The 26771-nt window shown below is 37.5% G+C and overlaps 2 protein-coding genes across 4 annotated transcripts in view; one reads left to right on the top strand and one right to left on the bottom strand.

The window, feature by feature from the left end:
• The window catches only part of LOC107041973, a 320981-nt gene that overhangs the window by 149772 nt on the left and 144438 nt on the right, over window positions 1–26771 (bottom strand). The gene's annotated exons all lie outside the window — the stretch shown is intronic.
• On the top strand, window positions 6992–8662 carry LOC107041965 (jerky protein homolog-like). The gene has a single exon (XM_015262804.1). It carries the CDS (start codon window positions 6992–6994, stop codon window positions 8660–8662), a length of 1671 nt encoding a protein of 556 aa, XP_015118290.1.

The following is a 26771-nucleotide window of genomic DNA, read 5'->3' as shown; positions in this document are numbered from 1 at the left end:
CAAATGGAGTAGATTTGAGCTGGAGCAGCTGGACAGAGATACCCGCAAGCTGATGAACATTCATAGGAGTCTCCATCCACGTTCTTCGACTCTGTGGTTGTATTTTCCGCGAGACTGTGGAGGACGAGGACTTCTCAGTTTGGAGGCTCTTCATGNATAATAATAATAATAATAATAATAATAATAATAATAATAATAATAAAGATCGAATTTCCAAGTCTAATGAAAAATTGAAAATCTGGGTTCATCAAAAATATTCAGGTGGGGGGAGAGGGGAGGTATTTTTTCACGCCCCTCGAATAACCAGGTGGTTAATAAATAATGCAATCANGCTTCCCTTGGTTTGAAATTTCGTCGCGGCCGGGATGGCCAGTTAGCTAGTGATTTATTAGCCATTATGGCCAAACCTCGGCGTAGAGCGACCATCAAGGCGACGGAGCAGTCCACCTTGCTCCGCCAGCACGTTGATAGGCCCGTGCATGGTATATTCTTCCCCCATGTGGAAGAGCAGGGTCTTTCCGTCCAGCTGACATTCGCCTTCTTGAAGTCNAAAATTAATTCCGATTATATTTAAAAACTCATTCAGCAAAGAATGAAATCGAGATAGAATTTATATACGGACGATTTGAGTCAACAGTAATAAGAATTGCGCGGTTGACTAGTGGTTAAGGCANCCGAAACTGAGGGTTTCATCTGCGCATGTCAGGATGGCGTGATAAACACTTTTGTCTATCGAAGTCGTGTTATGGGGGTGTNTAATTTTTTTAAACATTTAAATCAATATACATTAGTCACGGCTAACGACTGGCGACCGAGTCAGGCCCAGTCTTGGTGGCCAAGAATGGTCCAGCGTTATCATTTCGGTGCTCAACCAGTCTTGGGCCAGCCTTGGACGCCTATATTGGCCCGTTACTGGCTAAGGTTGGGCCGCTCTTGGACCAAGCTTGGGCCATTTGTTAATTCCTACCTGCGTAAAGGAGAAAAATTCAATATTTATCTCGCACTTTGTTTCGCGATATCGGATGAGAGAAACCTAAAAATGAATTCCGCTTGACGGTTACTTGCCTTTTAATATCTTTTCTCCAACTTTTTTCTTTACTGTGACGTGGGAGATTTTCCACGGTTTAAATATTTATTATGGACGATGACTGACTCCGTCAGTCGAAACCTTCGGTGATGCCTTGGCTTGTTGTGAGCATACGGGGAGTTCGCTCAGAGGTTCTATCCCGGATCCAAGGATGAGGATAGGATGATGTCGATGGAGGTTCTCGGGAAATGATACCGATTTGAATTTAAATAATAAACTGTACTATGGAAATTAGTTGGGTACAATAATTAAAAAAAGGTTCGGATATGCGTGTTGCTAAATTGGGATCAATCTCTTTGGACTCGACTATCCACTTCGGCTCCCGATCGTACTCTGCCGAACCAAGGGGCCTCAAAGAGGCTTCAGCCTCGAAAATGCTAAGATAAACGTTCTCACGGTTTTGGCCATCAATATTGTATTAGTATAGTCATTGACAATGCTCCTACAGTCAATTGACTTCTAAAAGATAGTCGGACTCCCGTGTCACCGTGAGAATGCTTTTTAAGCATTTTTCGGCGAGATTCAGTCTTCAAAACTGAGGTAAAATTATCAACATAATATTTTAATATGCGTATTAAAGCATACGCGGCACATTACTTTACCAACTCTCGGGAAAACTAAAAACGAGCGAAATGTATCAAAAACTAAATTATTAAAAAGTTTCAGTAATGATACCCTAAGAGCTTCAAAATTATCGGGTACAATATCGTTTTCAGCGCGAAGCAACTTCAATTTTAACGACTATAATAGGGATGAGAAATTAAGGTACGAATGTTGTATTGCGTTAATAATAATCCTGATAATAATGCGTTAATAATAATCGTGAATTACAACTAATTTCTCTTGGACTATTCTCAAGTTTGAGTAGAATAGAATAGAATAGAAAATGTGTGGCTGGTCACTTAAAGCGCCCAGAGTCACCTGAATCATACGATCTTTTGTCACTTCCGCCTTAGTTTCGGTCAGTCACACAGCCCCAGCCCTGTGTTTCTCACTAGGCTAATAAGGCTGGTGACAGACGCTTGTTGTAGGTCCTCTGGTTCCAGGAAAGCCTGGCCCCAGATTTTATAGCGACGGAGTGCTAATAGGGGGCATTCACATAAAATGTGGATGACGCCCTCCTTATCGCCTCCGCACAGTCTGCAGTCTTCTTGTTCTGCAAGTTTCATCTTGAACAGATGAGCTCTGAGAGCTGTATGACCCGTAAGGAGCCCTACTGCTACCCTCAGATCCCCTCTGTGCAACTCCAGAAGCTTTCTGGTCCTAACTCTTAGTTGCCCTCTCATAAGCAGTTTCGCTTGTCTGCAGGTCGCAACTTTCTCCCAACGCCTGACATGATCCCGCTGGAAATGATCTTTAATAAGAGTTTTTCCCACTGCGAAGGGCATGCCAAGCAGGCCGTGTGAGGGCACACTTTCTGTACCCTCCTTGGCCAGCTTATCTGCCTCTTCATTACCCAGAATCCCATGGTGACCTGGCACCCAGGTTACGGTGACCCGGTTGTTTTTACCCAGTGTGTCCAATGCCTGCATGCATTCCCACACCACCTGTGACTCTGTAGTGGGTTTTTCCAGGGCGTGTATCGCCGCCTGGCTGTCACTGCAGATGAATATTTTCATCTTTTTTGTGTCTCTCGCGTTCAGATACTCTGCACACTTAAGTATGCCCAGCATCTCTGCTTGAAAGACGGTTGAATGATGGCCCAGCGGAAAACTCTCTCCGAAGCCATCTTTCAGACGGTAGATGCCTGCCCCAAAACTTTCATTGAAGCCAGAGCCGTCCGTAAACCAGTAGTCCTCTCTTGGTCCTGGTTTACGTTTCGAGTCTAGCCACTCCTGTCTGGGTGGTATACTCGTTCTGAAAGTTTTCCTGATCTGATACTTCCTAGGAATCCTATCCGTCTTACCTATGAAGGGTCGATCATTGATTAGGCTAAGCCTTGTATGGCCTTGGCCCGTCATCTTCCATTCTAGTTGACACCTTAGTCTATATGCAGTTGTGGCAGCACAACTCACAAGCCTAAGGTCGAGGGGTGGGATACTGAGTGCTATTTCTAGCGCCTCAGTAGGTGTCGATTTCATGGCTCCTGTTGCAGCCCTCAGGAAGGTTCCCTGTAGGCTTTTCAACAGGTTCCTTGTTTCCGTCTTACTCACCCTCGGCCACCAGACGACCGCAGCGTATAACAGTCTCGGAAGTAGAACTATTTGGTAGAGCCAGAGCATCATTTTAGGATTGAGTCCCCATGTCCTGCCCACAGCTCTCCTGCATGCCCACATAGAGGCAAACACTTTATTTCTCTGAGTACAGATATGTTCTTTCCAGCTGAGTTTATTATCCAGGAGGACACCCAGATATTTCACTCTGCTGGTGTAGTTAATCTCCGAGCCATTTAGCTTCAGAGGTTGGATTTTTCCAGTTTATAATTTCTGGTGAAAACCAGGACCGTTGTCTTGGCTGGATTTACCGATAGGCCAATTTCCCTGCATCAGTCCTCAATGATATTGAAGGCTGTTGCCATCAGGTCCCTTAGCACCCTCAGAAATCCGCCTTTCACAACAACTGCCACATCATCGGCGAAACCGATGACGTGGAAGCCGATCTCACTTAGTTGATTTAGAAGTCCGTCTACAACCAGGTTCCATAGCAGGGGCGAGAGAACTCCCCCCTGCGGACAGCCCCTAGTCGGACGTCCCTCCACTTGATTTGAGTAATTGTTTAATGATAATTTGTAGATGCTTACAATGAGTTGATTTCGTAATTTATTATGGGTTTACCTTTGATGGATCGCAGTCTAAAAGTTTAATTGATTAAGTTTGAACATAATAAGGATAATCAAACGAGGACGGCTTGATATAATTTGTTATTGCACCTTCAATGTTAATATCTGAAGCTAATTAGGTTATTTATAAATGATTGGAATTGAAATAAATCAAAATGTGTGGATTGTGTTGATTTTTCATGTAAAGAGATATGGTTTCATTTACAAGTGATTTTGAATTGTTCCTAAACTCACGATAATTAATATCATTTAAATCACTTCAATATTTCACGAAATATAATTAATTCAAATATTATGAACGGCGGAGATGGAATATCGGATGGCGAATATATTCTATGTGTCTCGACGGACTGCTAGAACAGAACTGATCTGAATTTTCACAGGCGTGCTACGACACGTCTCTTTCTGTTGGTAAGTTTCGAACAAAGGGCCTCTTTGTTCGCACATATCGGGTGTTTGGTTGTTTCCGAGCGAGAAACTGAAGTAAGCTACCATCAGTGAGAGTTTCAAAAACTTTGATAATATTCAAATGTTACAATTTCGTATAAAATTTTACGATTTAAGTGGACACACTTAAAAATCGTTAAAAATTAAAATAAAATCGTTAAAAATTAAATAATTTAAATAATAATTTTGAATAATTAATTAACTGTCAATCAAATTTCCGAAATATACCGTTTTGAAATGAAACAAGTCATTGAACTGATTAAATATCTGTTACTTGATGAGTAGTTCTATTAATAAATCATAATTACACCCTTAATGAGTTTTGATCGAAGGTATTTTTGGACTCCGTATAACTCTTACCCATGTTTATTCATAATAGATTTTGTTCGTCCTTAAATGATCGATAATCCCAGTAGGCTGTCACCTCACAACTCAAAATTACTCTATAACACTAGTGGCTTTATTCTCCCAAATCCCATTGAATCAATTGACAGCTACAAAGCTTCATTCATAGTTGAAGCGAATTGATTCAGTAACACATTTCGCTTGCATTGAAGCACTTAAGCTTCTGCAAACCTCTAATCCGAAGCTTCAAACTGAACTGCGTGAACACAAAACACACATTCGACCTATACCCCCCGATCGCATGCACTATAAATAATTATTCGATGTTGTTGTATCCCAAAAATTTCCAGACTTGCAAGTGGTTTCACACCATGCCAATCAAAATATGCAGAGTCAAACGATGTAAACGAAAATAAAACAGGAAAATCCTCGGGTCGGCATAAAGATGAGAAATTAATATTTCTGGGTAGTTTTAGAATCTGCTTACTACGAGCTATCATTTCCGTACTTTATTTCACCTTCCGTACTATGGTTATACTACTTCGTAGAGGATCTCTATATATAACCACACCCAATGGCGCAATACGGATGGAGAAATATGACGCTTAACAGAAATGTGAGTAGAGGATGAACTGTTCAATATGAAAACAATTCAATCACATGAATGTCGACAACTCGTTCCATCAATTTAACATCAGAATTTGTAAGTTAGATGAAACAGTTTCTGATCAGCTAAATCGAAGATAGAAGCCTCAATCAAAGATGAATAAAAATAAGAAAAGTCAATACAAATTTCAGCTTCAAACACTAAAACATTCGACTGGGTTGCTGGTCGCTCGTTCCCATTGAGAGTGGGTTGAAATTCGATAAAGTTGTTGGTCACTCGCTTTGCTCACTCCCATTGCGTGCATGTGAGCTGGAGTGCGTGTGACCCATTACGGGTCCAACCAATAACTTCCCGAGCAATTCCCAATTTTCTGTTTATTATAAAAAAAAACAAATTTTGAAATTTTCATCCGGCTAACGAGAAAACTGCTGAGATTATTTTGCCCAGCATCCAATCAAAATCGAATGACATGTAGGTTAGCATGGCCTATTTTACGGGTATTCCTGAATATTTCCGATTTCGCATCAAAAAATGATTCTTCAGTTGATAAAATACCCCTGTGAATTTTTCCATATTTTTAAACTGCATTTTGATGGTTGCGCCGTGTGTTTAAATTTTGACTGACATTTTTGACCTACTGGCACTAGACGTCATAAAACTTGGGTAGAAGTTAAATATCCTCAATGATACACCCGTGTCACGTAGTAAGTATGGCTACGGGTGAGGGTTCGGGTGTCACCCAGGTAATATGTATCTTTCAGTTGCAAACAGTATCCGGAAAAGGCTTTAGAAAAGGAGAAACCTATTGTTAAGGTACTAGTAACTAATGTTTTTTTAATGGACACGTAGATCCAATTTTTTCAATGGTTTTTTCCATTTCGAGTGGGGCGCATATAAGAGAAACACTTAAAAAACCTTTCAAAGGCCTTTTTACTGATTTGTGAGAAAATAGTCAACTTTTTTTCAATTTTTTATAAAATTTATTTTCAAAGTTCTCAACAAGTTCTACATTTTTTGTCTTAGGTGTATTCTTGTTTAATCATGTCCTGAACTAGTAATTTCAATGAGTTTATAAATATTATTAAAAAATGGAAGTACTAGTGGCTTTTTTTCTTATATACCGGCCGGTATTTTGTAACATTTAGATGAAATTTTGTAAATAGTTTCCATGTTTTTGGATGATTCATTCATAAAAGAAGGATAATAAAGGACAAACCTGTGATAACTGGTTCGTCAGTAGCGCTACAGTTGGCAGAATGGGGGTAAGGCAAACCCACACTAATGTCAAGAAGTGGTCGAAGAGAAGATTCCATTCATTAGATCAGCGAAATAATCCTTCAACATTTCATATAACAATTTTTTAAAAACTTCGCCTTCTTTGTTTTTTTTGTATTCTTTAGTCTGATTATTCTGGATATACAGTAGACTCTCGTTATAGTCGCATTCGTTATAGTCGCATTTCCCCTCATATCGATTTTTTCGAGCTCGAGCGCTTCCCCCACTCTGTACCACCTTCGAGGTGTGGATTTAAATGCCCCTGTGTTTTCTCGGAATGGGCTTTGTTTTGCATTTCTAAGAAATTCGGGAAATAAAATTTAGGAAAAATGAATTTGCGAGAGAGAAATTCAGTTCACTCTTGACTGTCACGAAGAGAGGGTCTTTGCAGTGGTGCATAATCCTGCTTTTTATTTGAATGAAGTGAATAAATTTTGGAGTGTATTGAACAATGGACTTGGATAAAGAAAATGACAGGGCGACTTCCATTAAAAAAGTTGAAAGAAGAGTTAACGTGAGCCTAGCTACTAAGACAAATGTTATACAACGATTGAAGAGTGGTGAAAATGTTAATGATCTATGTCGTGAGTGTGGAGTACATCCTTCAACTGCCAGAAAGTGGATAAAAAAAGAAAAAATTATTCAGGATTTCTGTGATGGAAATTCACAATTGAATCGTAAAAGGCTGCGCGATCCACACAATCCTCAACTGAATGAAGCGATAAAAATATGGTTTGATCATTGCCGTGAGCAAGGGATTCCCATCAGCGGTCGTTTCGTTCAAGGGACAGCGAAGGCACTGAATATAAAAATGGGAGGAAATGAAAAGTTCAGTGCGAGTGATGGTTGGTTAACTCGCTGGAAGAATCGTTATAAGATTACGTCGTTCACAATTTCGGGAGAGAAATTATCTGCAGATGCACCAGCTGCTGAACGATTCAAAGGTATATTTGAGAAATTCATCACAGAAGAAAAATTAGCTCCTTGCCAGATTTTCAATGCTGATGAGACGGGGTTGAATTTTAAAATGTTGCCAAAGAAAACTCTGGGAGCTCGTCAGGACCATGGAGCAAGTGGCCACAAGATGAATAAGGATCGTTTGACGATTATGCCCTGCACTAATTACGATGGATCATTGAAATTGCCTCTTTTAGTCATTGGGAAGTCAGCTAAACCTCGAGCATTAAAAAACGTATCTTACGATACTTTAGGTATAACTTACAGACATCAAGCAAAAGCTTGGATGAATTGCTCAATTTTTGAAGATTGGTTGAAAACAATTTTCGCTCCACGTGTTAAGGAATTCTTATTGAAGAGAGGTTTATTACCCAAAGCTGTTTTACTGCTTGATAATGCTGGCTCTCATTCCAAGGATCTTAATGAAGATGGAATTCGAGTGATTTTCTTACCTCCAAACGTAACGTCACTCATTCAACCACTGGATCAAGGGATTATTGAGAATTTGAAAAAGAATTATCGATTTCACTTCTTACTGTCATTGATAACTGAACAAGAAAAGGGAAAATCACTCGTGGAAAGTTTGAAGGAAATAACAATTAAAAATGTTATTGATTGGATTGCTAAGAGTTGGGATGATATCAGTTCATCAACAATCCATAAGTGCTGGAAACCCTTAATTGCCGAGACATTTGGGAATCAACTCCAAGTACACGTGGAGGAACAGCAGATACAAATGTGTGAATTTTTAAGCATGTTCATACGTCTGCAAAATGCTGGCACAATAAATGAGGATGAGGTGAGAGACTGGGTGGAGACAGCGGATAAGGGTGATGAGTCCCACGAGCTTCCGGATGATGAAATTATAAGTCGAGTTCAACCAGCGATTGATGATGTTGTGATGAACGTGGAGAAGGATGGAGATGATTCCAAAATATGTGAGGATGGTCAACCTGGAGAAGAAAACACCCTAGAGTCTGATAACTGTGATCAGCCGACTAATAATGAGGAACTCTCGGGTTTAATTATGGGCCCGGATGCTGCGATTGAGGCTGTGGATTCCTTGTTGGACTTTTTCGAGTCGCACGGTTCATTAACGCCTGAAGAAATGACGGTTTTATGGAATGTGAGGTACAAAGCTGCTGTAATTAAATATAATTCTTGATGAAAAAAAAAATGTTTATCAGAGTATAAATATTTATGCGATGTTATTAATATTTTTATTCATTTCATTAATTTACTAAAAGTGTTCAACGCAATTCATTTTGTTAATTTAATAAAAGTGTTTAATGAAAATAATTTTTATATTTAATAAAAATGTTCAATGCAAATTGAAGAGAAAAATAATTGGAGTAAAATTTATCTTCTTATCGCTCCCGATTCCCGGAATTTAGGCTTACCGTGAGCGCCTGGTGGGGGAAGAGAACACTGCAGCCCCGTGAGTGCGACTATAACGAGAGTCTACTGTATTGAGAATTGGATAGCCCTCATGGGCAAAATATACTTTTCATCACGCTGTGACGAAAAGTAAACTTTTCGGCACGCTCCGCGTGCCTAAAAGTCCAATTTCCGCCACATTGTGATAAAATAGTATATTTCGTAACGAGTGCAAAAAAGTGTTTTTTGGCGAGTGGGAGGTTTATATCACGAGCCGAAGGCGAGTGATATAATCCCACGAGCTAAAAATATACTATTTTCACAAAAATAAACATGCAATAAAATGCCCAGGGTCTTTGCCTAGGTTCAATTTCTGTACTTACTGGAAATTTAGAAATTATCTTTCGCATTTTTTTCAGAATTCAATTGGTGGGGAACAAAATTATTTTCTTTGAATTATTGTCAGATAGTTTCAAAATCCATCAACCGAATCGGGATGAAAAATTCCCAGATACCCAGCATGCTAGAGCGTCTAAAAATCACTGAATTGAGTAGAAATGAGGATTTTCATTTTGATAAGTGATAAGTTTTCTGTTGAGACAAAAATTAATTCTGTTCTTAAACCTCCCTCTGAACGGTTCACGGAGGGGAAACACCGAGGGATGTAATAATTGAGTCTTTAAAAAATTATTGACACATTCGATCTCTACGATGCATGTAAAAGTCCATAAGAAATAAAACTACACGGCGCAACCTTGAAAAATGATTCAAAAATTTTGACAAAATTCACATGTACTTTCCATGTCTTTGGTTATCCTTATCAAACACGAAAATGATGAAATTCAATTTTTTTTACATATGAGCCATCCTAATGTAGGTGTATCAATCGCACCAAAAAAATCAAATCCCATCATTATTCTCGACAAAATTCTTGAATTTTCAAAGAAAACCAATTTTTCAAATATTTTTCTCGCACGTTTCTATACAGTGGCATATAAAAACTACGTTCCAATAAGTAAAAAACTATTATTATTCAAATTATTATTATTCAAATTCCTGGAAAACCATGTCGCCTCACTTCTCCATTTTCGCCACGTAATTTCTCCTGAAATTTCCCTCCATGATATTTTGCTTGTTTTTTTTTTAATTTTTGGGAACGTCTTTCCTCCATCCAATTATGCAAATTTTCCAATTTAATAGATAAGATTTCTGTGAGTTTATTCCCATGTGTTTTTTTCCATTAACGGTATTCCCAATGGAATAGGGTTGGCACGTGAAACGAAAATTTTTTTATGAATAGATAAAACTCGGCGTCATTCTGCATTGAATAATTAACACTGAGTGGATTTTTGTGCACGAAAATTACTCCCAATAGCACTACTCGGAGCGAACTCTACCTTTCCTGTGTGTGGCAACGCTTACTTTTCAAGATTGGTTGCGTGTAATTTACGGTCACTCAAGTCATGATGGATTGCGCATGAATCACTTAACTAAACTTCTTCATTCACACGTCGAATTCATTATGTAAAAATACCCACGGACGGAGAATACTCACTGCACTACGGCGCATACATTTTTATTCCGAAGAGAAAAGTGTAGGAGAAATGTAGCATAAGATTGACGTACATATTCTGTGTAATTGCACCTCTGCAGTGTTGCATCCTAATTGCAGGAAGAAATTGGGAGGGGCAGGGGGGCAGGGAGGGAGTGCATATATTTCAGGCCGATAAATTTTGTTTACTGAATATGTACTATGTTTTTTGATCCACTGAATCCGAAAATCGAGGTCTCCGGATCGGATTTCTGTGAGTTTTTTTTATTATTAATAAGTTATTAATAAACAAATAAAATTCGACTTTTCCGGTCAGGAAAAAAACAAGCAGGGATTCGAGCCTTTTTGGCCGAAGCCACCCGAGTGGAAATTGCTTCAGGCCCACCTGAAGCACGATCAGAACTTGATCAGGTTTTTGTAAGGTTCGACTGATCCGGTGATTCCTTATGAGAACCTGACCAAGTTCTGATCCAGCAGATCGGATCCGAAAAACTATAGGCGGGTTCAGATCAAGTTCTGATCAGGTAGACATGAGCAGATGATGCCTGATGAGAACCTGACCAAGTTTTGATCCAGCAGATCGGATCCGACAAACTACAGGTGGATTCAGATCAAGTTCTGATCAGGTAGGCACGATCTCACCCTAAGGTCGGCTGCCTGACCCCAAATTGATCAAATTCGGATTTGATGTCTTTGATCGGCATTTGAAAGGGGTCAATTGAAGAGAAAATAATCAGATTCAGATCCGCTCCACCTGACATTAATTTTAATAAGTTTTTCGGATAACTTAATTAACAATTATTATACTATTCAAATTAACTTTTATCAACCATTATCAATAATTGTTTTCAATCTTTAAAAAGGATCATTATATTATCATTAAAATAAATTGAATTAAATTAATTTAATTTAACGAATTTAATTCAATTAATCAATTTAATTAACAGCCAGCCCTTCTCAAATGTACAGAAGGGAGGGATGATGATGCCGTAAATACATATTAGAGTAGTATCAAACTTATACGCAGATGATCTTGAGAAAAAAATCACCAAATGTCTATTTATTTATTCGTGTTATTGTTATTATCATTATTATTCATTAATGAAATAAATAAAAATTTAATTGAACATATTTTATCTCTGAGAATACACACGCATATCCGCGAGATCAGGGATAATCGTAAATTCAACGAATACTCCGATACAAATCATATAGGCAATGTACAGTTTACTCAATAGTAATAGCACGATAGCGTAGTGGTTAGGGTATAGGATTAGCAATCATAGGGTCCCCGGTTCGATCCCCAGCATCGGTAAAAAAATAATAAGCTTTTTCAGAGGTAATAACAGTAGAGATTCATTAATAGAGGCGGCCTACGGTGAAAGAATTGAATTATCTTTTGTTTTGGATTAATTATCATTGATAACTCTTATTGATACTGACAGCTCATCCGGTTTTCATACAGTTGACTTGATCAAGTTCGGATCCATTCGTCCTGATCAAATCCGGATTGGTCAGAGGCGTAACATGTCTGATCAAGACCGGATCCGTCAACTTGATCAATACCTGATCAGTGGTCAGGTCTAACCTGATCCATACTGGATCAAGACCTGACCGGAATTTCCACTCGGGCATCTGACCGTTACTTTATGTGTTACAACTCTTTTTCTTTCTTTCATTTCTACCAATTCCATTGGTAGTAAGCTTCCGAATAGATCTGTAGTAATTCTATTAAAGAAAGAAAAAAAATGGAAACACCACACTTGATCAGATTAGATACCAACAATGTCAGTGGAAATAACTGCCTCCTGCCGAAAAAACAGAAAAACGGAAATATCTTGAAAACTGTGTATGAACGGGTATATATGTTTTGATTGATTCGGATAGAAGGCATCGAAGCAAACATTTTGAGAAAAAAAAATTGAAATCGGTTGCGTAGTTTTTAAGCTATTGCACATAAAATGTTTCCCNGACTATTTTATGTCATAGGGCCCAGAATCCGCGATTCTACCGAGCGAAGCGAGGTTAGAATCGCGTGATTCTGGGCACCTATGACATAAAAACGAATATCTTTTTCTCAAAAACTATTTCNTAGATCTGTAGTAATTCTATTAAAGAAAGAAAAAAAATGGAAACACCACACTTGATCAGATTAGATACCAACAATGTCAGTGGAAATAACTGCCTCCTGCCGAAAAAACAGAAAAACGGAAATATCTTGAAAACTGTGTATGAACGGGTATATATGTTTTGATTGATTCGGATAGAAGGCATCGAAGCAAACATTTTGAGAAAAAAAAATTGAAATCGGTTGCGTAGTTTTTAAGCTATTGCACATAAAATGTTTCCCGAGAAAGTCGAATATCTCGGAAACTACCTATGCGATTGAGCTTATTTTCAATAGGAAGGATTGTTACCATGAGAGGAAGATTCTGTCCAAATTTCAAGTGGATATCTCAATTTTTGCAAATATTTTGAAAAAAAAATAGAAATTGGTTGCGTAGTTTTTAAGATATTGCACATAAAAGGTTTTCAGATAAAGTCAAATATCTCGGAAATTACTCATGCGATTGAGCTCATTTTAGATAGGAAGGATTGTTATCATGAGATGAAGATTCTGTCCAAATTTCAAGTTGATATCTCAATTTTTGTACAAGCTAGAGTGATTACAAGGATTTTTATGAAAAAACAGAAAAACCGAAATTTCTCGAAAACTTTGTATGAACGGGTATATATGTTTTGATTGATTTGGATAGAAGGCATCAAAATGAATATTTTGAAAAAAAAATTGAAATCGGTTGACTAGCTTCGAAGATATTAGCGAAAAACGATTTAATAGTATATTACGCAACAAGTGCGTAATGGGTTTTTTGGCTCGTGGGAAGTTGTAAAACGAGCCGAAGGCGAGAATTCAAAGAATTCTAAGAGAATTAGAATTTAGAGAGAAAAAATTTCCGCTTCACCCAGCCGGGAATCGAACCCGGGTCTCCCAGATACGCGCCGGGCACTCTTACCGACTAAGCTACCGGGAACCACAATGGGTTTTTTGGCTCGTGGGAAGTTGTAAAACGAGCCGAAGGCGAGAATTCTAAGAATTCTAAGAGAATTAGAATTTAGAGAGAAAAAATTTCTGCTTCACCCAGCCGGGAATCGAACCCGGGTCTCCCAGATACGCGCCGGGCCCTCTTACCGACTAAGCTACCGGGAAAAAAAAAAATTCTAAGAGAATTAGAATTTGGAGAGAAAAATTTCCGCTTCACCCAGCCGGGAATCGAACCCGGGTCTCCCAGATACGCGCCGGGCCCTCTTACCGACTAAGCTACCGGGAAAAAAAAAATTCTAAGAGAATTAGAATTTGGAGAGAAAAATTTCCGCTTCACCCAGCCGGGAATCGAACCCGGGTCTCCCAGATACGCGCCGGGCACTCTTACCGACTAAGCTACCGGGAAAAAAAGAAATTCACTCTCAAATTCACCTCAAACACCGCCTAACCTCCTTTAGGCATTAAAGAATTCTAAGAGAATTAGAATTTAGAGACTATTTTATGTCATAGGGCCCAGAATCCGCGATTCTACCGAGCGAAGCGAGGTTAGAATCGCGTGATTCTGGGCACCTATGACATAAAAACGAATATCTTTTTCTCAAAAACTATTTCATCAATCGGGCTGAACTTTTGCACAGAGTTAGTCCTTATTAAGGTCTATAATCTGACAAAATTTGTTTTTTTGGAATAGTCTTAGCCAATTAATTACTCGATTTTCCAAAAATTTACCACCGGAAAGGTGGCGATGGACATTGACACCGACAGACATGGTTGCCAAACTTCGTATTTTTACGTTTTAGACCATTCTACATAATTTCCAATCAAAATTAGAGAATGTGAAAACAGCACGATTACAATGCTTCCATTCGGAAGCAAAAACAAAATACGCGTGCATTTAGAGGGTGTAAGTCCTTAAATATTTTTGGTTTCATCAATAAAACAGCATAACCAAATTATTTTTCAAGGTATTTTCAATTTTGTTTACTTTAAATTGAACTCAAAATTTTTCGCGTTTCACGTCGTTCGATGGGTTCTTTATATGACATGCGAGTGATTCACAGAGAAATCTGTTTCGTGTAGAACGGATTGATTTTCTTTAAATAATTTGTTTAAACAAAAGGCAAAGAATGTCGATTTTTTATGGAACAACAATTTTTCTTTATATTCAAAACATTTCAAGGCAGGAAAATTAGTTATGATGTTGTTCTTTATGATTTTTTCCGTCAATTCGAGCGAAAAATATACAATAATTATTAGGGAAGAGTGAGGTGAACAGAAATGATAGCTAAAACCGACTTGAAGGGAAATTCAGTTAACTATTTTTTTTAATCATAATTATGTAAATGAAAGGGGGGAAACCTGTCCCCCAAAGGAAAAGCCGTTTTGTAACGAACCGCAAAACCGTCACTCCGGCCCCCATAGCGCGTTGTCGTCATAAAAATAATTAATTTATTCTAGGTAAAATGGAGTGCCCACACAAAAAATAGAAAAAGTTTGTGGTCCATTTAACCCCACACCTTCCTTTCCTTCAAAAAATCAATGAGGGGGCAAAGTTATATTCATTTCACTCTCCTCCCCTTAAATATATTCTCAAAGGTTAAACATTTTAAGAGTCAAAAGTCTTGAAGATTAAAGGGGAGACATAATTGAATTAATTCAATAGAGTCTGTAGTTTCCAGAGCGTCACATGGGAGTAACAAACGGCGTCGTAATCACGGCACTGATTTTTCCTATTTAACCACTAAGACTATTTGTTTGTTAAGAATGAAATTGGTCGTTAGTCACTTTGCTCAAGTTTCCCTTAATAATTATTGCATATTTTTCTTCCATTTTTTTGACTCACTTTCGTTAAGGATGATAAACCTATCAAGTGAGCAACTTCGTTGAAAACAAAAATAAAATTGACCGAATAAATAATTCATGTTGCAAATTATTTTTCTTATCAAATTAGAAGTTACATGGTGTACTTTTCCGTTCTCAAAAACAATAATTAAAGAAAAAGTTCATAAATACTGGAGGACTTGTGACTACGGTGGTAACAGCGGAATTTTGATCGGGCAACATTGCACATCAACTTTACCGACCTCAATGAGCTCTTATGTGATGTTGTCGCGTTGCTCGACTCGTCATGGCGGTCAAATTTTTTTTAGAGGAATTCGAACATCAATGGAAGATGTCGCGCTTATATGGCTCGGTCCCCTACTTTTTCTCGCCGGCGATAGATTCTCTATAGTCTAAAGTAAATGGCTTGTGGTTTATATCTTGAGTGTCTAACCCATGGAACATTTCGATCCAAGTTCACACGGTCACGTTTCTTCCATAAGCGTAATGTTACAAGGAGTGATTTTCAGAAATTAATTTCTCATTAGGATGCCCCGATGGAAGGATTAAGATTATTTCTAACGTGCGGCTCGAGTATGAACCTAACATGTGAAACAATATCAAAATTATGGTGAATAATGCGGGTTTAGGCTAAACATCCTTGAAAAAGGGACGATATGTTTTGCAAAAAAGTTCAAAGGATTTTTTGTCGAAAAATGGTAATAGAAATTTTTGTTTGGCTCGTTCAGCAACTACATATTCGGCAGAAAATTTTTTTTCGCTACAGTGATGAAAAATACTATTATTCACTTGTAATACCACAAGAGCTTCAAAATTATCGGGTATTTTCCGACAGGTTCGTTGCAAACAAACGAAGGAGTCAAGTTTTTCAGGTTAAAAAATCACGAGTGCGAAGCACGAGTGATTTCTTGAAATCAAAAAATCATTGGAATCTACAAAATCACAGGAAAATCACAGGAAATGATCTGATTCTGGAAATCACTGAGTCACTCGATTGATGAGTGACCAGCCCCTCGATAAAAACGTGTTTGGGAACATGTTACTTCTATCAGTATAGGGGAGGGTAGGGTAAAACGGACTCCCTAATTTTTTTGGTTATGAAATTCTTAGAAATTTTAGTGAACCCTCTTCTCGCGACGATACCGGAGTGTGGCTCATAGCTGCCAGATTCGGCGACTTGTCGCCAAAATATCTCGCAACACAGTTCAATTGAAAAATATTGAAATAAATCAATATTAATTTAAAAAATGCCGCTAGAATGGCGGCGGTGGGTCATTCGGCGTTAAAGTAAATCAAATTCGACGGAAGGTAACGGAACTCGCGGTAGCTCAGTGGGTAGAGTACCAGACCAGCAATCTGAAGGTCGCGACTTCAAATCTCGCTCGGGCATTCCTCATTTTTTCCCAAATTGATTCATTAAGATCATAGTTGCCAGATTCGACGACTTGTCGCCAAAATATCTGGCGACACAGGTGTGCCTTCAGTGTCAGATGCACCCAAGATGAGCTCATTATGTGTGTGGATTGATCCAGACGATTTTAAATTCGAGTGTGACAATTGCGCATAATGCTTAACATAAAAGAACTATTATTGTTATTTGAAAATACGTCCAATTATTGATTTGCTAATTCGATTATTCTGTTATTTTTACGTAATTTTTAAACGAAAAAAATTGTGCTGTGAATTTGGGAGGTCGGAAATTTATTTTCCCCAATTTCTAAAATTTCCATTTATCGGAATTACTATGGAAATTACGGTTGTTCCTAATCACATTTCTGTTGATCTTCATTATTTTCTATAGTATTTATCATGTTTATTTACGCAATAAATGACAATTAGTTAATACAATTATTATGAAAAAAAGCACTTAATTTTTTTCAGGAGGTCCACTTTTCCCGCCCAGTCCATTTTGTCCTACCCTCTTCTACTATGTAAAATAAGATAATAATTATGAAAGAATGTTCAATACAGAATGCCCCTCCTAATTATATTAGAGAAGTGTTGTATTGACAGCCCGACACCAACTCTAGTAGAAAAATTTCAGTGCGCAGAAACGTCGCGGCGTAAGTTGGCCTAGGACATTGCCTTCCGCAACGAAGTATAGGTTATCCAGTAGAAGTTTATCCTTCCGAGGATACCCCCACTCTACGTAATTCCCACTCACATGCTTGGACCCCACTCCAAAAATCCACGGATATTCTTCTGGAAGATAACCTATACCTCACAATGGTACGCAGCAAGGTCGCTGAGACAGGGCTGTGCGTGGTTTATGCGAGATGAATCTATCTGTGTCCGCCCTAACCTCAAAGCCCGTCAATTAAGAATTCACAAACTTCAGATTATACGTATTAATTCAAATCAATTATTGAAGGATTAACGGTTTGTTAGTGGATAATAATCGCTCGCAACTAATTGATGATTATTATTATCGATAAAATGGAAAAATGAGATCACACAGCGTCAGCCTCGCATAGGGTTCCAGCAGCGACCTAGCCGCCGATTACGGCAGCGCACTCTGTGCGTGAACGTCGCGGCAACAGCCAATGCCGCAGAGCCTCTCACAATTGCTACTAGGGAAGTGACAAAAATCTCAAGTGATTTTTGAGTCAATAACAACAAAATAGATGTCGTCAAGTTGTTATGAGAAATTCACCGGTAAGTTCGCCCGCATTTATGAATTCACAAATGTGGTAATGTAAGCCCCGGCAATAATAATTTTTTCAACCAGTACATCACGCTCCAGTGAATATAGCCGGCAATTATTTTTGTTTCCTTTTTGTGTGAATATAAACTACACTGAATGCCGGGCCCGGAGGGTCACGAGACTCACTGAACATAGGGGGAAGTACGGAACACGGATATACTCAAGGCCAGAAATACTTAACCCGAGGTCACGAGGGTAATATCGAGGCACATTAACCAAGGTAAAGTCTGTCGCCTGACTTGAAGCGATTATTCAAAAATTTCTTGTACCGAAATTGTAGTGTAGATGTGAAAAAATTCAGTGAATTGTGAATGTTGACTGCAATGCACCACTCTAATTATTGATACGTCAGGAAAAATTAGAGAACCTCTTGCGTTAGGCGAAGGAATTTGCACATTCTTGGCACCAGATACGGAATGAGCAATTCTGCTTTTTCATTCAGACTCTTTCATGTCCTAGCCATTTCGAAATTTTTGAGGGAAAAAATCGATGGTGAAAATCGCCCTCGTGATTCATTTGGAATGCAAGAAGAATTTTTAACATTATTGTTCATCAGACAGATTTAGTTCTTTATGGAAAAGGTTGTAAGTGAGTTTAATGCACTGGGGTCCCTGATCTTTGAAATTTAGATGTAGTTTGGAGACAAGCCAACGTTTCACTCGATGAATACAACCAGGTCGTCGACATCGTGCTTTAAACCGTCGTCCAAAAACTATTTTTTCATTGCCTACAGACGCATGTCGTCGTACTACAAGCACACCCGTGTATTATGCGCGTTTGTTGATGGATGAAGCCAAGGGCCTTTAGAAAATCAACTCGAGCTTGTGACAGCAATTTTAGTAGTGGTCATGAGACAATTCCTTGAAGCATTTCCCTGTTCGCACATTCAGCTACTGGCAGAAGTAGAAATAGATATTTTTGTAGACAGACATTGAAATAATAGCGCATAAAAACACCTTTTTTTTCGAAATATCGAATAGTACTTTTGCCTCGAGGAAATTCGGGCTATAACGTCTGCGGTTATTCAATATGACCTTATGAACTGAAACAAATATTATAATTGGTGGAGTGTAGTCCTTATCAGGTTTGGAAATGATATCCTGATTAAGCTTTACGTTACAATTTCCTATCAGGCCCTGATGTGGTAACCTTGCAGGACTGGATCTTTTGTACTGCAAAATTTTTACTCAGGCAATAGGGGAGCTGGTACCGCCCACCTAAGAGAAATGAGTTCTTCGAAGTGTTTACTCGAAGATATGAAGAGGACAGATTTTTTAATAACATTAAACATATTCAATTATGTAATTCAATTGTCATCGACCAGTGAGCGATGGGATTGAACTTTGAGGGTAATACCGCCCGGCATGCGCCCAATAGCGCCTACCTTGTTTTAATGACTTTTTTGAACAATACAAACTAACTGTTATAATTGCTCTTATTTTCATCCTTTGTTTCCATTCTTTGGCTCCATTTTGAGAAAGATTTCACGCGAATAATAAGAAATTATCCTGAATTTACTCGATGTTCCAGTGGCCATCGACTACCCCAAACAAGCGAGCTGTTACTCGACCGTAATCTAGCTGCAGATTCTAGCGTAACCCTATAGAAACCCTGGGCGGCATTACCCACAAACTCTGGGTGGAATTACCCATAAACGCGGAGGCTGATAAAATAGCCAATAATAACTGATGAGGATATTTTTCTGCTATCGAAAAGGTCGCAATGGGTGTGGAAATGGATAACGAACATATACTTCGCACTCCATTCAATTATGGGCCAACTGAAAATTTGAAAAATCGTAATTCTGGGATCGAAATATTTTAAGAATTCGGTAGGAAATTATTTGGATTTTTTTAACGATGTTTCCACAGGAGAAAATTGAAAATTTCTGTTGAAATTCCTTCTTGTTATCAAATATTTGCATAATAAAACAAAGAACAAAAAAATTTTCTCAGCCAATCCTGAGAATTACCCCGTGAGCGGTACAGGCATCAGCTACCCCAGTTGCTGATTTTGTACGAATGGTTGTTGCAATTCATCAAATTTCTTTTGATATTTTATATTGCTCTGATAACCTTTTCAGCTTGTATTTTTCTAATCTGACCAACATTTTGAATGGTTAGATCGCACCATTCTAATCGACTAGAAAACGAACCCCTCAACTCTTACATGTGAGCCAATGAACTTAGCTTATAGATAAATCATGATATTTTGAATATTCCTCATTTACTGATTGGGTCGCCAATCACTAAATGAAGCCACCTTATCAGGTTGTTAAGGTATTGTGTGATTATCATTGATTTATCCTTCGTTCAAATTCCGAAGTTCTTTATTTTCTCCCATTAGGGTTGGATTAACCTTTGTGTTAGAAAATAAACTCATGGAAAAGCCTGAGAAATTTTCACTGGGAAACTCTGATTGACGGCCTTTTATCTACTCAAGTTCTTCAGTAATAACGAGCGGAGTAAAGCAAGATTGGCAAGTACATGTTAAACGTAGTCTCATAAAACAAAACAACATCTACACTAAGAAGAGGGGGTTTCCACAATGTGGAGCCTGACGGGCTATAAAAAGGTCGTTAGTAATTTTATCATTTCTCTAATGCAAATGTTACGGAAACTTCCACGGAACTTCATCTGAGGCTCTCGAAGAGTTTGTCCATTTTCTGGATTTTACGTCCCCAATCGACTTGGATCGAAACAATTTTTGTTAAATTCGTGAATATCAAAATATCTGTTTTCGGAAGAGCTGAGAATACGATAAAGCTGAACTGTTAGGAAAAAATCAAAACTATATGACCCATTTCGCATTTATTTTAAAGGCAGACTATCCATATATTACGAAAGACGTTTCGGGGACGGAGGGATCGATGATTTTACAGTATCTTATTTGGAGGGTGGTAGAGGGGGTTCTTCAGGTACCTTACGTAAGATTCCCTTCGGTTTTTTTCTTCAATCAACTTTTTTTGCGTACTTCCATTAAAAATTATAGGTTCAAATTACAGAGATTCAAAAATTGCGCGACAAGAAGTATTTTGGCCCTTTCTACAAGATATTTATAAGGATTAAACGTCGCACGGGTCAGACTTTGCAATGCTTAAACGTTGCACAGATCACACCTCACGAGGGTCAACTAGTGTAAAAATTATATCTCGTAAAAGCATGCCTCGCGATGGTCATACGTCGCAAGGTGGATACCATTTATTATTTTCCGTTTTAATATCAATTTTTTTATATTTTTTATGTATTAAGTTCAGGCTTCTGGTAGAATTCAGTAAAACATTATTATTCACAGGAATAAATCGATTTTCTTCCACAATGGAGAGGATCTTTCTAATTTTGAATGTGTGTGGATATGACCGATGTAACTTGGGATATTTGTGTCTTTTAAATTGGTTGACTTGGAAGTGTTATTGACTCGTTGTTATCATTTCATTTTCATAATTTCCATTTTCCATCGTTTTTCCTTAGTCGTATTTAGAAGCTTTATATATCTAATTCTTGATATTTTTCGTGATTTCACCACTTTTTCTAAACAGAAAGCTCGGACCCGTTCTTGTCGAGTTTTTTTGCAAAAAATTTTTTTTTGGGGAGGTATATTCCGGAATCTAGAATAATAGACCGGAATCCGGAATAATATTCCGTCATTTGGGATATTTTATTCTCGATTCCGGAATAATACACTGACTCGCAGTCACACAGTGCAATTCAAGGTAAAGTGTTGTAGCGTCGTTCAAGCTCCCCTCTTCCCTCGAAATCAGCGCTGTCGCGAAATCACGTGATTATTGCCCGATCTCACTCAAATTCGGACGGCGCGTCGCCCCTGCATGCTATCTCTTATAGGCGCAACGTATTACAATGCAACGAAGTCCCCGGAATATTTTCTGGAATCGAGAATTGAATATTCCACTCAAAAAAAAAAAATTACTTTTGATCAGTAGAAAAAGTACTTGTACCCGGTACCAAGGGGTTTCTGGGAAAAAGGCACATCTTTGTACTTCCTCGCAGTTATAAAACAACTTGATGCAAGTATCATGCGCCAAGTACCTGAGTACTAGTGACAAGTACCTCAGTACTTATACTGAGTACCTGGCTGGTTCTTGTCAAAAGTACCAAATAAACTCAATATAAGTTAAGTATAAGAACTCAAAAATGTTTTTCTACCTCTTCTAAAAACCGGATTTCGTCAAAAATTGAAAAATCCAAATAATTCCCGTTTTATGAGTAATAAAATTGAAAAGAAATTGAAAATAATTTTTCGAAGCCTTTTAAATGTTGATAACAACATAAAACATCAAAATCTCAACAAAATTCAAATTTTGTAGGTTGGAAAGCATACCAATAATTCTCCAAAGCATCCATAAAAATCGCGATCTTTTGATTTTTTCCTACAAAAAATCTTCTGCTGAACATTTCTATTTACAAAAATGCGTAAGAAAGCCCATTCTATCCATTACTAATATTCACNTGAAAATAATTTTTCGAAGCCTTTTAAATGTTGATAACAACATAAAACATCAAAATCTCAACAAAATTCAAATTTTGTAGGTTGGAAAGCATACCAATAATTCTCCAAAGCATCCATAAAAATCGCGATCTTTTGATTTTTTCCTACAAAAAATCTTCTGCTGAACATTTCTATTTACAAAAATGCGTAAGAAAGCCCATTCTATCCATTACTAATATTCACTTTTTCAATAAAGTAATCAATTGGAAGTACTGAAATTAAGTCCTAAAAGTACTTGAGAGAAGTTGAAAAATTACTTTTCACTAGTACCTTTGGTATTTGTGAAAAATACTAAAAGTACTGGCAGTAGGTAGTGATTCTACTCCCTCCCAGTCCCATTTCTACTCGATTGGCAGATGTGGTACTTCACCCAAGGACACAAAATGTACTTGGGACGAGTATTTTTAGAATTTTTCAACAGTGAACTTCCCCCAAGTACCGGTTTGTACTGGTGAGAAGTAATTTTTTTCTTGGGTATCTAGATTCCAGATCATAAAATCCCGGATCCGGAATACAGGTATTCCTGATTTTGGAATCAAGGGACGCGGTAGCATCCCCAAGAACGGGAACGCTACTGCCATATTATACGCGAGTCAACTTCTCCTTCCACCCATCAAAAATTTTAATAATTATTTTTCTCGTATATGCTTCACATGAGGATATTCTGGAGTTGAGAAATAGTTTCCTCGATTACCTCACTCATTATAATAATTTTTTTCAACCCCCGCAATCAATAATAGTTGTAGAAAACTAATTTTCAATAAATTATTCTCTTGGATTTGCCTCAATTCATTTCTCCTGATCCGTTAAGCGGAGATTTTAGCGGCTAAGTTGGTAGTACTGATTTCGGGAGTCAGCTGTATTGGATGACGTCAGGCTCAAATTCAAAAGCGACTGGCTAATCGAGCCCGCCCTATAGTCGACATAAACACCGGAGTTTGTGAATTACACGGAATTACTGTCGGTGGATGAACTAAACAGTGAACTAAGAACAGTTTCTTCAAAAACTGATGGATAATAGCAGTGAAAAATTGTAAATACATTCGTCGGGCCCATGAGTTTAATGAAATTGAATCCTCATTGGTGAATTAATTTGTATGAAAACAACAATCTAACCTCCAAACTAGAAATGATTCAGTAATAATATTGCAGGTGCAATGAAAAAAAAAAACGAAAAATAGGAATTTCTGATAGGAAATATCCCCGATCGTGAGTGGGAGTTGTTAAATTTGGCACAAGTTGTATTATAAATACAATATATGAATAAAAATGAGAACAATGAGTGGAAAAAAATAGTTTCTTTCAATCCCAAAAAATTGTTAATTTATGGTATGTTAAAAATTATTTTTCGGCTTACGGAAATGTACAAAGTGTCTATCGAAATATTTAAAATCTTCCCACAAAAATAAAAACCATTTTTTGTTGCCAAAACAATCCTGAAAAAAAATTCCAACCATGGTTTGATTGAGAGTAATTCTGGAGTCGGGAGGATGTCTTCACAAAAAAATGTGTGAAATCTGCTCAAAAAAACAAAAAAAAACTTTTTTGTTAATAAATAAATCGCCAAGGNTGAGTACTAGTGACAAGTACCTCAGTACTTATACTGAGTACCTGGCTGGTTCTTGTCAAAAGTACCAAATAAACTCAATATAAGTTAAGTATAAGAACTCAAAAATGTTTTTCTACCTCTTCTAAAAACCGGATTTCGTCAAAAATTGAAAAATCCAAATAATTCCCGTTTTATGAGTAATAAAATTGAAAAGAAATTGAAAATAATTTTTCGAAGCCTTTTAAATGTTGATAACAACATAAAACATCAAAATCTCAACAAAATTCAAATTTTGTAGGTTGGAAAGCATACCAATAATTCTCCAAAGCATCCATAAAAATCGCGATCTTTTGATTTTTTCCTACAAAAAATCTTCTGCTGAACATTTCTATTTACAAAAATGCGTAAGAAAGCCCATTCTATCCATTACTAATATTCACTTTTTCAATAAAGTAATCAATTGGAAGTACTGAAATTAAGTCCTAAAAGTACTTGAGAGAAGTTGAAAAATTACTTTTCACTAGTACCTTTGGTATTTGTGAAAAATACTAAAAGTACTGGCAGTAGGTAGTGATTCTACTCCCTCCCAGTCCCATTTCTACTCGATTGGCAGATGTGGTACTTCACCCAAGGACACAAAATGTACTTGGGACGAGTATTTTTAGAATTTTTCAACAGTGAACTTCCCCCAAGTACCGGTTTGTACTGGTGAGAAGTAATTTTTTTCTTGGGTATCTAGATTCCAGATCATAAAATCCCGGATCCGGAATACAGGTATTCCTGATTTTGGAATCAAGGGACGCGGTAGCATCCCCAAGAACGGGAACGCTACTGCCATATTATACGCGAGTCAACTTCTCCTTCCACCCATCAAAAATTTTAATAATTATTTTTCTCGTATATGCTTCACATGAGGATATTCTGGAGTTGAGAAATAGTTTCCTCGATTACCTCACTCATTATAATAATTTTTTTCAACCCCCGCAATCAATAATAGTTGTAGAAAACTAATTTTCAATAAATTATTCTCTTGGATTTGCCTCAATTCATTTCTCCTGATCCGTTAAGCGGAGATTTTAGCGGCTAAGTTGGTAGTACTGATTTCGGGAGTCAGCTGTATTGGATGACGTCAGGCTCAAATTCAAAAGCGACTGGCTAATCGAGCCCGCCCTATAGTCGACATAAACACCGGAGTTTGTGAATTACACGGAATTACTGTCGGTGGATGAACTAAACAGTGAACTAAGAACAGTTTCTTCAAAAACTGATGGATAATAGCAGTGAAAAATTGTAAATACATTCGTCGGGCCCATGAGTTTAATGAAATTGAATCCTCATTGGTGAATTAATTTGTATGAAAACAACAATCTAACCTCCAAACTAGAAATGATTCAGTAATAATATTGCAGGTGCAATGAAAAAAAAAAACGAAAAATAGGAATTTCTGATAGGAAATATCCCCGATCGTGAGTGGGAGTTGTTAAATTTGGCACAAGTTGTATTATAAATACAATATATGAATAAAAATGAGAACAATGAGTGGAAAAAAATAGTTTCTTTCAATCCCAAAAAATTGTTAATTTATGGTATGTTAAAAATTATTTTTCGGCTTACGGAAATGTACAAAGTGTCTATCGAAATATTTAAAATCTTCCCACAAAAATAAAAACCATTTTTTGTTGCCAAAACAATCCTGAAAAAAAATTCCAACCATGGTTTGATTGAGAGTAATTCTGGAGTCGGGAGGATGTCTTCACAAAAAAATGTGTGAAATCTGCTCAAAAAAACAAAAAAAAACTTTTTTGTTAATAAATAAATCGCCAAGGACGGGAATTGTTTTATAAACAAAAAGTGGTGAAATCAGGAAAAAAGCTACTGCCAAGTACTGACAAGTGGAAGCTGGAACTCAAAAATACAAATAAAGAAATCAAATAGATAATGAAAATTATGAAAATAACAAAATCGAATTGATAAAAATTCCGAGACAACCTACTTGGCGTGATTCGTCTTCACTCGAATCACATGCCGAGTGGCTTGACTCCCACCCCGGTCACACCAGCCGGGTTTAGTAGGATTTTATCTTCAGAGGGTTAAAGAATATATTTCCCTGAATTTTCATGGCTTCTGTTAACTTTAAATTCATGAAATGATTGAACTGAAACTTATAGTTTCCATTGACTTTTGCATCAAATTGTGAATTTCCAATGACGAACTTCCTTGAAATGTCAGTGGAACTTTACCTAGAAATTTCCAAGTAGTGTATCGGAAATTTTTGTCAAAAATTTTCAAAAGTATGTCTCGTGAAAATGTAGCAAAAAGTCTAAATAGCTCAGGGAATTTCCCATGTATTGAGGGCAGTTCCCAGAATGGCAATAAATTTTTCCGGAAATTGATTTTCACTGTGTATGGCAACCCTTCGCTTCTCAATCGGAATTCATTCACTTTTATTCCGATCACTTCTGTTTTTTACTTGTTCAACCACCCGAAGAGACATAAAAATCGATAGGGTTTTTACTCTAGAATTTAACCGACTAAACTGATGATTTACGTTCACCTAAAGTAAAACTTGAAATATTTCTCGAGAAAGCCCTTAAGTCGTCCTCTCACCAACTGCTTCGCCGTTTGAACATTTGAGTTTCTGGTCACCAGTCTGGGTAGGAATTAATGATGGAAATAAGGCTCATCAAGCCCTGAACCAAGG

Source organism: Diachasma alloeum, unplaced genomic scaffold (genome assembly GCF_001412515.2).
Source record: "Diachasma alloeum isolate Michigan unplaced genomic scaffold, Dall2.0 Dall_scaffold_00396, whole genome shotgun sequence".
Classification (NCBI taxonomy): Eukaryota; Metazoa; Arthropoda; class Insecta; order Hymenoptera; family Braconidae; genus Diachasma; species Diachasma alloeum.
This window is presented reverse-complemented; position numbering and strand designations above follow the sequence as displayed.